Source organism: Ambystoma mexicanum, chromosome 1p (genome assembly GCF_040938575.1).
Source record: "Ambystoma mexicanum isolate Mex_15411 chromosome 1p, UKY_AmexF1_1, whole genome shotgun sequence".
In the NCBI taxonomy this organism is placed as follows: Eukaryota; Metazoa; Chordata; class Amphibia; order Caudata; family Ambystomatidae; genus Ambystoma; species Ambystoma mexicanum.
The window spans coordinates 439,656,218-439,670,713 of NC_090921.1; the positions used below are offsets into that span (position 1 = coordinate 439,656,218).

Consider the following 14,496-nt stretch of genomic DNA (forward strand, 5'->3'; position numbering starts at 1 on the left):
CTATACCAAATTAGACCTTTGGGGAGCATACCAGCTGGTCCGGGTCAGAAGCGGAGACGAATGCAAAACCGCTTTCTGTACTAAATATGGCTTGTTTGAATATCAAGTCATGCTTTTTGGCTTATGTAACGCTCCCGCAGTGTTTCAATATTTCATGAATGATGTCTTGAGAGAACTGATTGACGTTTGCGCCTTAGTGTACATTGATGACATCTTGGTCTACTCAGCCTCAAAACAAGATCATATCAGGCATGTTCGTGCAGTCCTCACCAAGCTCCGCCAACATCGTTTGTATGCAAAGCTGGAGAAATGTTTTTTTCATGCCACCGAAGTAGAACTCCTTGGGTCATCCTTTCACCGAAAGGCATCAGAATGGACGTACATAAGGCTGACGCTATTCTAAAATGGCCATCACAAACATCTCAAGGGGATAGAGAGCATGCTATGCTTTGCGAACTTTCAACGCTGGTTTATCCCAGACTTCTCTCAGGTTGTGCACACGATCACAGTACTGATACGAAAAAGCAATATAAAGTTTGCTTGGACTGAGGAAGCAGAAAGAGCCTTTCAGGAACTGAAACAAAGGTTCAACTCCGCTCCAATCGTGAGGCACCCGCGTCCAGACCTCCCTTATGTCGTAGAAACGGATGCTTCCAGTATGGCAATGGGAGCGGTCCTTTCACAGAGGGACCCAGTAACTGGCCAGCTACATCCTGTGGCCTTCTGGTCAAAAAAATTCTCACCCCCGGAAATTAATTACGCTATCACGGACAAAGAACTACTAGCCATCAAGTCCGCTTTCAAGGCGTGGCGACACTATCTTCTGGGAGCTAGACACACCATTACAGTGATCACAGACCACCGGGACCTGCAATATCTCAAAACAGCCAAAGCCCAGTCTTCACGCCAGTTACGGTGGACCCTCTTCTTCGCCGAATATCACTACGTGATCACCTTTCGACCAGGGGTCAAGAATGGGAAAGCTGACGTCTTTTCTCAAATGGGCATCGATGAAACGGTGTATACAACTCCAGACCCCATCATACCTGAAGACAAACTCTTGGGCATCACAACAGCGTAATCACAAGCCGAATTACGAAACATAATTCGACAGTCAATGAACCCGGACACTTTCTTCGCATGGCAAAACTCAAGGAGAACAATTTTGCATCAAGGATCAGTTACCTTATTTCAGGGACTGGTTATATGTACCCGAGAAGGAGTTACAACAGCATATCATTTCATGTTATCATGACTCTCTGATCGAAGGACACCCTGGAATCGCTAAAACTTTAGCCAAGGTAAAAAAGAACTTTTGGTGGCCTACCAGGCGTAAGGACATTGTCCAGTTTGTTCAGTCCTGCGGCGTCTGTGCACAAAATAAATCACAGAAACAGAAACCATCAGATCTCCTACAACCACTGGACATCCCTCCTGCTCCATTGCACACTCTTTCCCTCGACTTTATCACTGATCTGCCACCGAGTCAAGGCTTTAACACCATTCTTGTAATCGTGGATTTGTTCTCAAAGATGGCACATTTTATTCCTCTCAAGGGCATCTCGGACGCATTCACCCTAGCAGAAGTATTTCTGGAAAACATTGTCAAGCTGCATGGCTTTTCATCAGTTCTGGTCTCCAATCAAGGCAGCCAATTTGTATCCAATTTTTGGAGAAAATGTTGTGCAATGGCACAGATTGACGTCCGGCTATCCACCAGTCACCACCCCCAGACAGACGGCCAAACCGAAAGGACCAACCAGACCCTCGAGCAGTATTTACGGTGCATGCTGCACAATAAATTGAGAGATTGGAAGGACGTACTGTGGATAGCCGAGTATGCATATAACAACTCTGTACATTCTAGCACGGGCCAAATACCTTTTACACCTTGCATGGCAGACATCCACGTACATCAGAACTTGACCTTCCTGCCAGCTTGGAAATGCCTGCAGTAAAGACTCTTCATACAACCATCACTCAGGCGTTCAGAAAGGCGAAGGACCATCTTATTCGTGCTAAAGAAAAACAAAAGCACTTCGCAGACCAGCATCGGAAAAAGGCCCCAGACTATCAAGTAGGAGACCAGGTTTGGTTAGCCGCCAAATACGTACCCATCAAAGGGACCCAGACCTTCCATCCCCGATATTTGGGACCCTATACCATCAAAGCAATTATCAACCCAGCAGTCGTAAAATTGGATTTACCACCTAATCTACAAATACATCCGGTATTCCATGTGTCCCTCTTAAAACCAATGCAACCCGGTACACAAATCAAGACACCACCTCAACCTATACTAATAGATGGAGAACCAGAATTCGAAGTCAAGGGCATCCTGGACTCTAAGTACTCTAGAGCCAAGTTGTACTATCCTGTCGACTGGAAGGGGTTTGGGCCTCAAGATAGATCCTGGGAACCCAGTGAGAACATCCATGCACCACGTCTGATCAAGAAGTTTCATCAGAACTTCCCAACTAAACCTGGACCAGGCAGGAGACACACCTTGGGAGGGACCTTGAGGGGAGTGCTGTCATGACCCTCAGCCCTGATTCCCACTGGCAAGCCCATTGGCCAGGTGGAATCAGGGCTCGGATCACTAATAAGGCCTGGCATCCACTTCCCAGGCCCTCTTGGGGCCAGTCCTGGTGCCTTTAGCACCAGGCTCATCAGTAAGGAAAGACATATGCTTGAGGAACTACTTTATTTAGGCTTTCAGCCAACATGGAGGCATCCACATAGCTTGGTTCCTAGAACCAAGCTATGCGGTCTAGTGTTTTGGGTGTGGTGGCCTAGGGACCACTTTACCTGGACTACTTTACAGTGGCTATTTAAACCACACCCGAACAAGCTTTGTGTTACTTTGCTTCTAGCAACATGACGCTCACCGTGTCCAGCTTTCTCACGATTCTGGTGAATTCCGGACCTGCAGAAAAACCAAGAACATTGTTAGCAGCAGAATCTTACCTGCATTCATCAACCTTCACTCCTCGCAGCTCCTGGGCAGCTCTGTTGGTGGAGTTCACCGCCCGGATCGAAGGACCTGAGAAAAGGAGAAAGACATCATTAAACGAGGTAGTGGAGACATTACAACCACAAATAGCTTAAAGACTTACCTGGTTGGTTGCTTTTCAGCCGGCATAACTCCGGAACTCCATCTGCGCTGGGAACTCACCACGACCTACGAAAAGAGAAAAGCACAGGTCAGTGAGGACAAGACATCGCTGCGCTACGCAAAGTGCCTCCTTACCGCATCATAGAGCTATAGCGCGCCACCATCTCCCGGTGAGAACCAGCATATCCAGTTCTCCAAGCGAACACTCCCCGCTTCTAGGGAGATAAAAAAAGAGACATTTAGAACAGAGAAAAGGCATGCAAGAATTACGACGCCATCAATCGCAATAAGACCTACCTGAAAGACACTACAAGGGCAGCAGTCAGTGAAGTAACTGGACCACCCGCGCCCACAAAAGACAACGTGCCCCTGCCCAGAGAGCAGGACGGAGACCCCATCGATTCTGGCAACCAGGTGAAAAGAGAACTTGGAGGGGCTGGAAACGCAACGGAGGTGGGGGAAAACTTACCTTGGTCGTCCAGTCCTAATATAGTCTTCATTTCCAGGCGGAATCCCATCGACACCAAGACCACACCAGGGAATCATTGGGAAGGGCACCAACGACCAACTGGCTGGGTGGCGTCCCCGTGGTTACCAGGTGAGCGTAACAGATAGGCTCATTTCCATCACAACACCCCCAAGGGGGAGGCTCCCCGTTGAGTAGAAGGGACGAGTGCCCTTAATTCCTCATAGTTTATGTAACAATTCTAAGACTGGATAACCCATAGTTCTCTTTTCATTATGGGAGTAATATGAAATGTTGTCATGTGGCAAAACCAGGCCCTGAAACAACTTCACAATCAAAGGATGCTGCAAACAACACGCCAGTGAATGCTGCCAAGAGCCTGTGGATTCCATTTGATATTAAAACTACTTCCTGGCTTCTTCTCTCTGATCATAAGTAACTGCCACTTCTAACTGCACTTTCTGTGAACAATTCTTCTGTTTCTTGGATTCTAACCCAAACAAAGTACCTTCAGTCCTGGAAAGGGCTAGACTAGGCTAGTGCAACTTTGTGTCTTTATAGATACCCAAAAGAAACTAATTAATATTGTCCAAATAGTTTAGAACAGAGTGAAAAGTCTTTTCTGGGGGTGCAAATGGTCTGCCTGCATCACACCCATGCTGAATGCCCTCCACTGGCTCACAGAAGAATCAAGAGAGGGATTATATGGCAGGGTATTGTCCTCCAGTATACTTTTTTGTATAATAATCTATAATATTTGGCTAATGAAGTCCATCCATACCTAACCATAAGGAACCTCATGTTGGAGTGTGCTGGGAACATCTGTGTGACAATGGTGAAGAGAGCTTGTGGTAGAGGATCAACTTTAACAGTGATTTGTCATAAATTCTGGAATGATCTTCTAGAGAGCCCAAAAATCCTGGAAAACCACATCCATTGCAGGAAAGCCCCAAAACATCAATTTGTTCAACATAGCCTGCACCTCCCAACTTTGGGCCTAGTTATGGCTGTAAGACACCCCATTACCACATCCTTGGGACACATGCCTTCCCTCGACTTTCCAAGGTCAAAAACCCATCCAGACAAATGTATGGCTCTGGAATTTTCAGAAAGGTGGCACTTAACGTGGCATGGGTGATTCTGGACCCTTTTTGATGTGAATACATAGCTTGCTGTGAATTAAGTGGTATCTACTCTTCTATATGTCCTATATCCCATCCTCCTTCCCGTCCCATCCCCTTTTCTCCCCAGTGCTCTGAAGTGACTCGTACTGAATGTGCACTGTACAAAACACTAAAAATAAATACATAAAATAAATGTGTCTTTGCACATGAAAATGCATCCACTTTTCCCTGGCATTTGTACCGCTATTCCTTATCCGGGACATACCTGCTCTCTGTGTTACTGCCATGAGTCTTGAAATCCCGAGATTCAGAATTGCGTCCTTTGTTGCAATATCTTTCTGGCCTGTCGGTCATCTGTTGGCTGCAGTCCCTATGCATGGGAGAGAAATAGAACTTATTGTGGTGTTTTACAATACACTTGGCTAAATGCCGCCTTTGCACTCCAGAGCTTACTCCAGGCTATGGATCCGTCAGACACTGCAAATGGCTAACTAATCTGTTAACTCTCACCCATTTAAATGTTTTAAAACACTATAAAAAGAGACAATAATTGGACTACAGGTCAACAAGGGTGCCCCTGCATACTTGCCTGACCATATATAACTATCTGTGGCAGAGGCAGCATTGACAGATGGGTGCTATCACAAGGGCATGGAGTCATCTGGACACCTTCGTGCCTGTGTGATCCCTCTTCAATTACACACATTGTATTGTGCAACAGTCCAAATACATTACTAGTGACAATCACACCCTCTGCTCTATGTGAGAAATTATTCTAGTTGAGAATGTCTATGCTCACAATATAGCCTATTTCCCAAGCATTACATGTGCGTTATTTCTGCCTGCATGCTGACGAGTGACTTAAAAAAAAAAGTTTATTTACTTTGCACAGAATACCACATCATACATCCATATAGTCAAGTACCACAAGTACAATGGTTGCTTCACAGTTCACAATTGATGCCCAATTATTCTCAACTTCAAGGCAACACCATTCCCTTCATTTCCCCTTATCTCTGTCAGCCAGATAGTGACGAAATCGTCCCCATATATCCCTTGGACGGGTAGATAGAGAAAGTAGGCTGGAGTGCAACTCTTCATTAGCATTCGCCCAAGTCATATCTGTCCCCCAGTCTCCGATCGTGGGAGGTGCCCTGTTCTTCCACCGCATTAATATAACTCGTTTAGCCAGCAATAACCCCATATTCGCAAGTTTGCGCTTCACTGGATTCATTTTAGACGTATATCCAACTATACATGATACGGTCTCCCGGTTTACCGGTTGTTCCACCATTTGCTCCAGTGCTTCGCACACCTTACTCCAGTACTCAGAGAGCGTGCCACAAGACCACAGCATATGTATAAAATCAGCATCATTAGTCCCACATCTCCGGCACCTCCCCTCAGCCATTGCATACATTTTCTGCAGGCGGGCGGGGGTGTAATGTACTCTATTCAGTATCTTAAATTGTATCAGCCTGTACCTGGAGTTAAATGATATGTGTTTTGTGAGTCTGCACAGTTGCAACCAATGGGCCTCCGTAAAGGCTATGCCCAGGTCCTTTTCCCATTCGCCTTTCATATCTGGCATGTCTGCTTTCCTGGTTGATGGCTCTAGTTTATACAATGCTGATGCCATTTCCCTCATCTCAGCAGGGGTGACTATATCATTCAGACTCTGATGGGAGTAGGTTCCTGAGGGAAACCACCCCACAGCGATGCCACTGCTGAGCGGAGCCTGAAATATTGTAGCTTTTGTAGCGGTGTGATCCCCACCTGTTCCCCAATATCTTCCCAAGACACAAAAAGGCCATCCCTGTATAGATCCCAAAAATGTACTACACCCTTTCCTCATCAGTGTGCTGCCAGAACTGTGTCCCTCGACGGGTCTAGGTAGGGTATGTCCCAGATAGGCATACCTGGGCTGTACATTAGAGTGTTTGGGGGACACATGCCTGTTGTGTGACTAGCACTGGGTAGAGTTGAATGATATTTTCCCTTTTCCCTTCAATCACTCCAAGTAGCAATGAGACTTTATCCCTCCCCTCTCGCTCCATCTCCACATATGATGTATGCGGGGCACCCTCTGTCCAATGGGTCACATAGTATGTATATGCAGCTAGAGAGTACAACTCACAGTCTGGAGCCGCCAGTCCCCCTTGTTCATATGGCAGTGTAAGCCGCTTCCAGCTGACCCTTACCCGGTCTTTCCACATGAACGCAGAGCATGCACTCGTTATCTCCGTACTCATACTCCCTGGCCACAGTGGTATCGTACTGAAGAGATAAACTAGTTTCGGCAGTATAATAATTTTCACCAGTGCTAAGCACCCCATAAGGGAAAGAGGGTGCTGGTTCCATCGTTCTAGCTTAGTACATACTACATCAACCAATGCGTCATAGTTAAGAGAGCATACCACACTTGTCGTACGTGCCATCTCAACACCAAGGTATTTCACTTGTTGCGGGGTCCATCGCAATCCGAACAAATTGCTAGGTATTCCAGTCTTATTCGTCAATGCGAACATTTCAGATTTGTTGGTATTCAGGCGGAGACCCGCATATTCTCGGAACTCCTTGGCCGCATCCAGATCCCTTTGTAGGTATTTCCAGGGATTTCTCACATAATGCTGTATGCTGATGATATTTTGCTTTATCAGCTCTAGCCGACCTGCTATGGGAATACCTGCCCGTGTATGTCGGGCCCTCAATAGGTCCGCCAGGGGCTCTATCAATATTGCAAACAATAAAGGAGAAAGTGGACATCCCTGTCTGGTGCCTCCAGCTAGTGCTAGAAGTGGGGACAACATTCTGTTCACGCACACCGTCGCATATGGCTGCATATATAGAACCTGTACCCACTGAATAAAATTGGGGCTGAACCCGTAGTTATGCAACACGCTAAACAGGAAGGGCCAATAGACAGTGTTGAATGCCTTCTGCATGTCTAGGGATATCGCAACTACCTCAGTGTCTTGCAGTATCTGTGCTAATATATTGTAAAACCTCTGAATGCTCGATGCTGTTGACCTCCCCTGTATGAATCCGGATTGATCCTCATGTACCATGTAGGGCATTAACAGATTAAGTCGGGAGACTAATATTTTTGCGATTACCTTTGCATCCGTGTTAATAAGGGAAAGCGGTCGATACGACCCACAGTCCGTTGATAGCTTCCCAGGTTTCAGCAATAGAGTTATGATCGCCTCTCGCATAGTGTCTGGCAGAATGCCAGATTCCAGTGACTCAGTCCATACTGATAGGAGATAGGGAGCCTGTATGTCCTTACATTCTTTGCAAAACTCTGCCCTTGACCCGTCTGTCCCTGGGACCTTCCCGCTCAGCAGGTTTTTAATCGCCTCTTTCATCTCGCTCAACAGATAGGGGTTTCAAGCTCATCACGAGCGCCTGTCGATATGAGCGTCTTAGGTATCTTGGCCAGGTAGTCATCGATCTCCCTGGCCATGGCTTCACTCTGAGGGGAGTAGAGGTCTTCATAGAAGACATAAAACACCTCACAGACCTCTTCAGCCTTAGTGACCACTACCCCATCTTGTCTGGTGATACACAGAATGGTGGTGTTACCTTCTACATTACGTACTGCTTGTGCTAGGTGTCTCCCTGGTCTTTCCTGCTCTCTATACCTGCGTGCAGCAGCCGGCCTTTGGAAATAGTGCAACTCTCTGCCTGCTGCTTTTCTACAGTCATCCAGCAGTTTATTTTATTTCTGCATTAATATGTGGCATTGGGCTACCAGCATACTCAGCCTGTAGATTTGCTAGGGTGCCTTCTCGCCTTTTGAGTTCCCTTCTTATATCACGGAGTACTCCGTATTCACTGGACATCGCTATCCCCTGTATGTATACCTTAAACGCCTGCCAAAGAATAGCTTGCGTACTTACCGATCCCTCATTAATTTCGAAGTAATCAGCAATAAGCTGATTAAGTCATACTGTATTTAAGTCATACTGGACTTAAATACTGGGTCCAATAGGGATGAAGCCTTGAAATGCCATTGCGCTCTCTGTGGGGTGCCCTTCAGTACGTTCAGCAAAATCGACACAGGGGAGTGGTCTGTAAGCATTCTGGGTAATATCTGGGACCCCGTCACCCAACTCAGCATCCTCTGTGATGTCAACCAGAGATCTATGCGGGAGTGCATATCGTGGATTGTGGAGTAGAATGTGAAGGCTTTCCTTGCCATGTTTAGCAAGCACCAAACGTCCCGTAGGCCCAGGTCTTCCATGTGTGCAAGTATATGTGCTGCACTTGTCAGGGATCAAGGCGCCATAGATGTATGGTCCAGATCCAAGTCGAGTATAGTATTGAAGTCGCCCCCGCAGATCATGTGTGCTCTAGGATAACTGGCACATTTTCAGAGCGCTTCATTATAGAAATCTGAGTTATCTATATGAGGGCCATATATAATCATTAATAACACTTCGGCACTCCCAAATTTCCTGTGCACAATCACATATCTACCGCAGGGATCGCTTACAGTCATATAGTGTGTTAATGGAAGTGCCCTATGAATCATAACCATCACTCCCCTGGCCCTGGTCGAGTAAGAAGTATAATAGCGATGTTGCCCCCACCCTGGTGCGATTTTGCGTGCTTGTTGTTCTAGCAAGTGTGTCTCCTGTAGGAATGATATCTGCACTCACTGTCTGTTCACGTATGCCATTACTTTACCCATTTTCATGGGTATTACTTATTTATTTATTTATTAAATTTCTTAAGCGCAAATGGTCGCCCATGGGCATCTTGGCGCTGGAGAGAAGGCAAACTGTCCATAAGAAGGGTGAAGCCAACAAGTACAGATTAGAAGAGAAAGGTCTTTATCACTTTCCTAAAAGCTAGATGGCCAGGTAGTTTCTTTATATGCAGTGGCAGCTCGTTCCATGCAATGGCAGCAGCCACGGAGACAGAGCAACCTCCTATCCTAGTGTGTTTATATGGCGGTACCACAAGCAGATCGGCAGAGCGAAGCTGGCGGCTAGGGAGATAGCGCACAAACTTGGCTTACAAAAACTCTGCTCCCAAATTGTGTATAGCCCAATGGATGATACACAGAGCTTTGAATCTAATAAGCTGATACACTGGCATCCTTTGGAGGAGGCGCAGAACAGGGGACATATATGCTCCATAGGGGGAGCCAGTAGCTACTCTAGCTGCCAGATTTTGTAGGCGCTGTAGTCTCTGGATGAGACGCCTCGGTTGGGCTAAATATAGAGAATTGCAATAATCTAGCCGTGATAGAATAAGGGCAGCTACAACCGGGGGACGAAGTTGTTCAGAGATTAGATGCAGCATTTATTTTTAGAACTTTCAGCTTCAAATGACCAGTTTGACATACAGTAGCAACCTGACTCTCCATAGAAAGAGAAGCTGTTAGTGCAACACCTAGGTTCTTTACCCAAGGATGCAGGCCAGAATGAAGACACCCAGAGTGACGGATCAGGGGGACACCCCACCACCAGAACTGCAGTCTTATCTCCGTTCAATTTGAGCCAATTGTGGTTCATCCACTTACCCACGGCCGTCAGGCATTCTCACAAGCACAACGCCATCTCAGCCTGATCTAGATCTAAACGAATCAGAATCTGAGTGTTGTCGGCATACGAATAACACCTGACGCTGAAGGAGTGGATGAGACTGACTAAAGCCCAAATATAGATGTTAAAAAAAATTCTGGGATAAGGATGAACCCTGCAGCACTCCACAGCTAAGAGGGCATGAAGTAGATAGAAAAGGAGGCATGGAGAGAGTCTGAGTGTGATCCGCCAGGAACAAGGTGAACCATGCCAGTACTTGACCAGATATATCCATCTGGACAAGACAGGACAACAGGATGGGGTGGTCGACAGTGTTGAAGGCTGCTGACAGATCTAGTAGAATCAGGGTGCCCCCCCAGCCCCACTGAGTCCAACAGCCTGGCCATATCGTCCTGGACAGAGATCAGAACACTCTGTGTGCCTCTGCCAGGTCTAAAGCTGGCCTGCACAGGATCAAGAAGAAAAGGTGATTCCAGGTAGGAGGAGAGTAAAGTAGAGACCAAAGATTCCAGTAATTTAGCAAGGAAAGGAATGAGTGAGATGGGATGGAAATTGACCATGAGAGAGGGATCACTCTAGCAGCTTTCAATTCTGGGGGAATATTTCCAGACTAGCAAGAGTTGTTAATAGCTCTGGGTATGCCCAGGCCCCTCACATCCCAGCTCAGAAACCTAACCTTCGTTGGTCCCCTGTCAGCCATCATCCCTCACATGTCTTGAGGCATATTCTGTGACTCTGTACATGCTTGCAACTTGGTAATGATGTGTTGTTCTCTTTCTGTGCATTATTTTAACGGTTTCACCCCAACACCCCACAACTTCCCCCTCCCTCATAGTACACCAAACCTTGACTATGTTCTGTCCCAATCCTGCGTCCCCCACCCCTTCCTTGCCCTGCTTAACAAAACTGTGCATTTGCATTGGGGGTGACTTATTCCGTGGTGGTTAGAATTCCGACTCATACCTGATTCAAACTTTGTCAGGGCTATGCTATCTCAATCAATATCAACATCTAACATTACCAGATCCCATCATGCATTATCATAGCTACCTTCAAGGCACAGCACTTCACCATTCTCAATCCTGCCCAGGGCATGCTATATCACCCTGTTCACATACTACATTCCCTCTGGTCCCAGCTGTGCCCCAATGCACCAATTAATCAGACATTCCCAGATATCCATTTATGGCCATTTTATGTGTCAGTGGAGCAGAGTGCGCAGCTCACTCAGTCCCTTCGGGATGTATTAGACAACATTGCATGATTCAATCTGTTTCTCCAGATGGCTGCTTCTCTGGTATAGGAATGTTGGCTTCCACAAAGGATACTGCCTCTTCTGGGAATATGAAGAAGTTTTGTTTTTGAACTGCATGCACAACCTAGCCAGGTACAGCATAGCATAGGGTAGGGTATGTTGCGTTCTCTCAGTAGCTTCTTGACCCCGACAATTGTGTGCCTCTGCTGTTGCACTGCTGAAGTGTAGTCCGGGAAAATGAGGATCACGTTAGAGCCCATCCTCAGTTTTTGTTTCTCTGTTGCAGCTTTCAAAACCAAGTCTCTGTCCCTATAGTTCATTAGGCGTACTATTATTGTCCGGGGGAACAAACCGGGTTTGAAATTTGCTGCTAGGGTTCTGTGTGCACGTTCCACCACAAACATTTGAGACTACCTTGGGTCCCGCAGTAGATCTTTTAATAGCTCTTCTACAGCCAGCTTCATGGGGCCCTTCAGAGCATCTTCTGGAACCCCTATGATGCGTATGTTTTTCCGTTGTGATCTTGCTTCGAGATCCTCATGTTTCAGCTTGATGGTTCCCAGGGCCTTCGCCATAGTGGTCACCGTACCTTGTAACACCTCTATTGCATCCTCTGCTGCACCAATCCGCGTTTCTGTTTCTGTGATAAGCTCAGAGGCTTTCTACAGTTGCATCCTGATCATGTTGACATTGATATTTATGCCATCCAGATTATCATTTATGGCTGCAAACTCTTGCTGCATGATGTCCATAAGGCCTTGCAAGTCTACAGGTGGTGTCATTGGGACCGTCGCCAGGGGTTCCTGACCACTCGTCCCTTCGCACGTAGCAGTCTGTATCTTAGCAGTTGGTTTGGCAAATGTATCCATTATGCCAATGTTTTTATTGGGTGTTCTTTTAGGCGTTATACTATTCCGCGTGGCAGCGCACAGTATTCAGTACACTGTATTTATGGTGCAGGCCAGTCAAGAGGCCTCGTTTTGTCTGAACAGCTTATACCCAGGCAGCACATTCTTGCACAATGATATGCCCGGTTTGTCCAGGGTTGCACTGCTTGGCTCACCATAAAACTGTAACTAAAAGCACTGCCGGTGCATTGGCCGTAGTCCTCTCCCTCTGCCTCACCTAATATGATTCTCCTGTATTACCACCACTCGCCAGATTGTGTCTGTGCCAGGCTTTAGGTTGCAATTAGGTATTCAGTTGCTTTTTATTAGTGGGGGGTAAAGTTAAGTGAGAGCCCTTAATACTGTAGTTGCAGGTTGAATTTGTAGAAAGTAGTCCTTCTGAGGGGGCCGGTGTATGACCAGCAGACCAATGTTTCCTTCTAGGGGGTCCAGTGCAGTCCCAGTGCTCTGTTTCTTACGGTTCGGGCCCCACCCATTTGAGCAGTGCCACTGCGGAGGGTGCTCGCCGCATCCAGCAGTGAGGGCACCTTGACACGTGCCTCAGCACCCACTGTTCACCGTGGGCCTGTGGGAACAATGGCTGACCCCCATCTATGGGCCTGGGTTGCTGTGCAGCGGGCATATCCCTCCCTGCTCCAAGGGGGGGAGCTAGATGATCGTTTTGTGGTAGCTGTTATTCCAGCCTGTTGGGGGTGGTGGGTGATGCCACCCGGTGGTCTCGGCCCGAGAAAGTGACCAGGATTGCTCTGGGGGCACATATTATGGAAAATCACTCTCTGTTGTCTTGATGGGGGAGGGTTCTGGTTGTGATTCCCCCACACTGTTAGGTAGTACTGTTTACTGGGTCTCGGTTATGCAGCGTGGTGTCCGTGTAGGAGGTGCATTATCGCTCGCCGCTGTACCTGATTTGTTGCAGCTAGCCTCTTCCCGGTCCCGACTTCAGGTGCGAGTGCAATGTTGCCGTACTGTGCACTTCACATCTGCCGTGATGTCCAGTAAGGGCTGCGATACCGCCGCTGGTGTCGCACGCTGTGATCTCCTCGTAGTGCATTATGCAGTTTTTGCATGCCCTGTGTGAGCGTCTCGGCACAGTGCTTCAAAGAGCACCAATGCCTCTCTATGGATGGGCCAGTGTCACGGCATCCCTCTGGGTGTTTCAAGGGTTCACGCTGGTGTAATTCCCCAAGAGTCAAATGTCCACAGTGTGCATCAAATGTCTGCAGTGCAAACGTTGTCTCCTTAACCCTCACACAGGTTGTAGAGTTATATCATGTAATACGATCTCAGGCCAGCCCACCTCCATGCCGCAGCCACGTCCGGCATCAAAATGTGGTAATCTCAGTGGAGCCGCGCCATCGTTGGTCTCACCTGTTTTAGGCGCTGAGTACTAGAGTATTCCACTGGGGCTTCCCACCTAGTCTTGTAGGTGTCGCTCTCACTACTAAAGCTGGGAAATAGCCGCAATATTGGGGGATTGGGCTCTCCACTCATCTGCTTGCTGGCTGGTGTCTCACTTGCGGGTGCAGTCAGCTGTGTCAGTGCCTCTTCTCTGCCCCGCTGGACGGGTGGCCTCAAGAGTACAGTTTCAGGTTCTCATATCCCAGAGCGTATTCACAGGGGCATGCATCGCCTCTGGTTGAGGGCCTCCAGTTTTCATGCGATATTCACTCCTGCAATTTCGCCAATCTTCGTCAGTCACCATGCCTGCCCCCGGAGGGCGCCTTCTGATGCCACAGTCTTCTGCATGCCATCTCGCTGGGGCCGTCGGGAACCACTGTGTATCTCCCGTTCTAGTGGAGCAATTTCTTCACGGCTTGGTCAGAATGTGCTGAGCTCCTTCATGCCACTTCTTGTGAAGTTCAGTAGTTCACCCTTTGCCCCACAGAGCTCTTGGTTATTGGTTCTGGCACTATTACCATGTTTTTGTTGTCATCTTATCTCATGGTAAAATATACAGTATGAATTCAATCTGGCACCGTCCCAGTCTCAAAATATCCTATTCTATCTCTGTCACTACAAGTTTGTAATCCAGGAAAATGACTCCCTTCTCCTGGATGTAAAGTGTCCAAATGC

General features: G+C 47.4%; 1 protein-coding gene across 1 annotated transcript in view; it reads right to left on the reverse strand.

The window, feature by feature from the left end:
- Positions 1 to 14,496, reverse strand: part of LOC138572406 (uncharacterized) — a 606,109-nt gene that overhangs the window by 338,464 nt on the left and 253,149 nt on the right. The window contains exon 11 of the mRNA XM_069649265.1: positions 4,971 to 5,075. Coding sequence (XP_069505366.1) covers positions 4,971 to 5,075 — 105 coding nt within the window. The remainder of the gene's footprint in view (positions 1 to 4,970; positions 5,076 to 14,496) is intronic.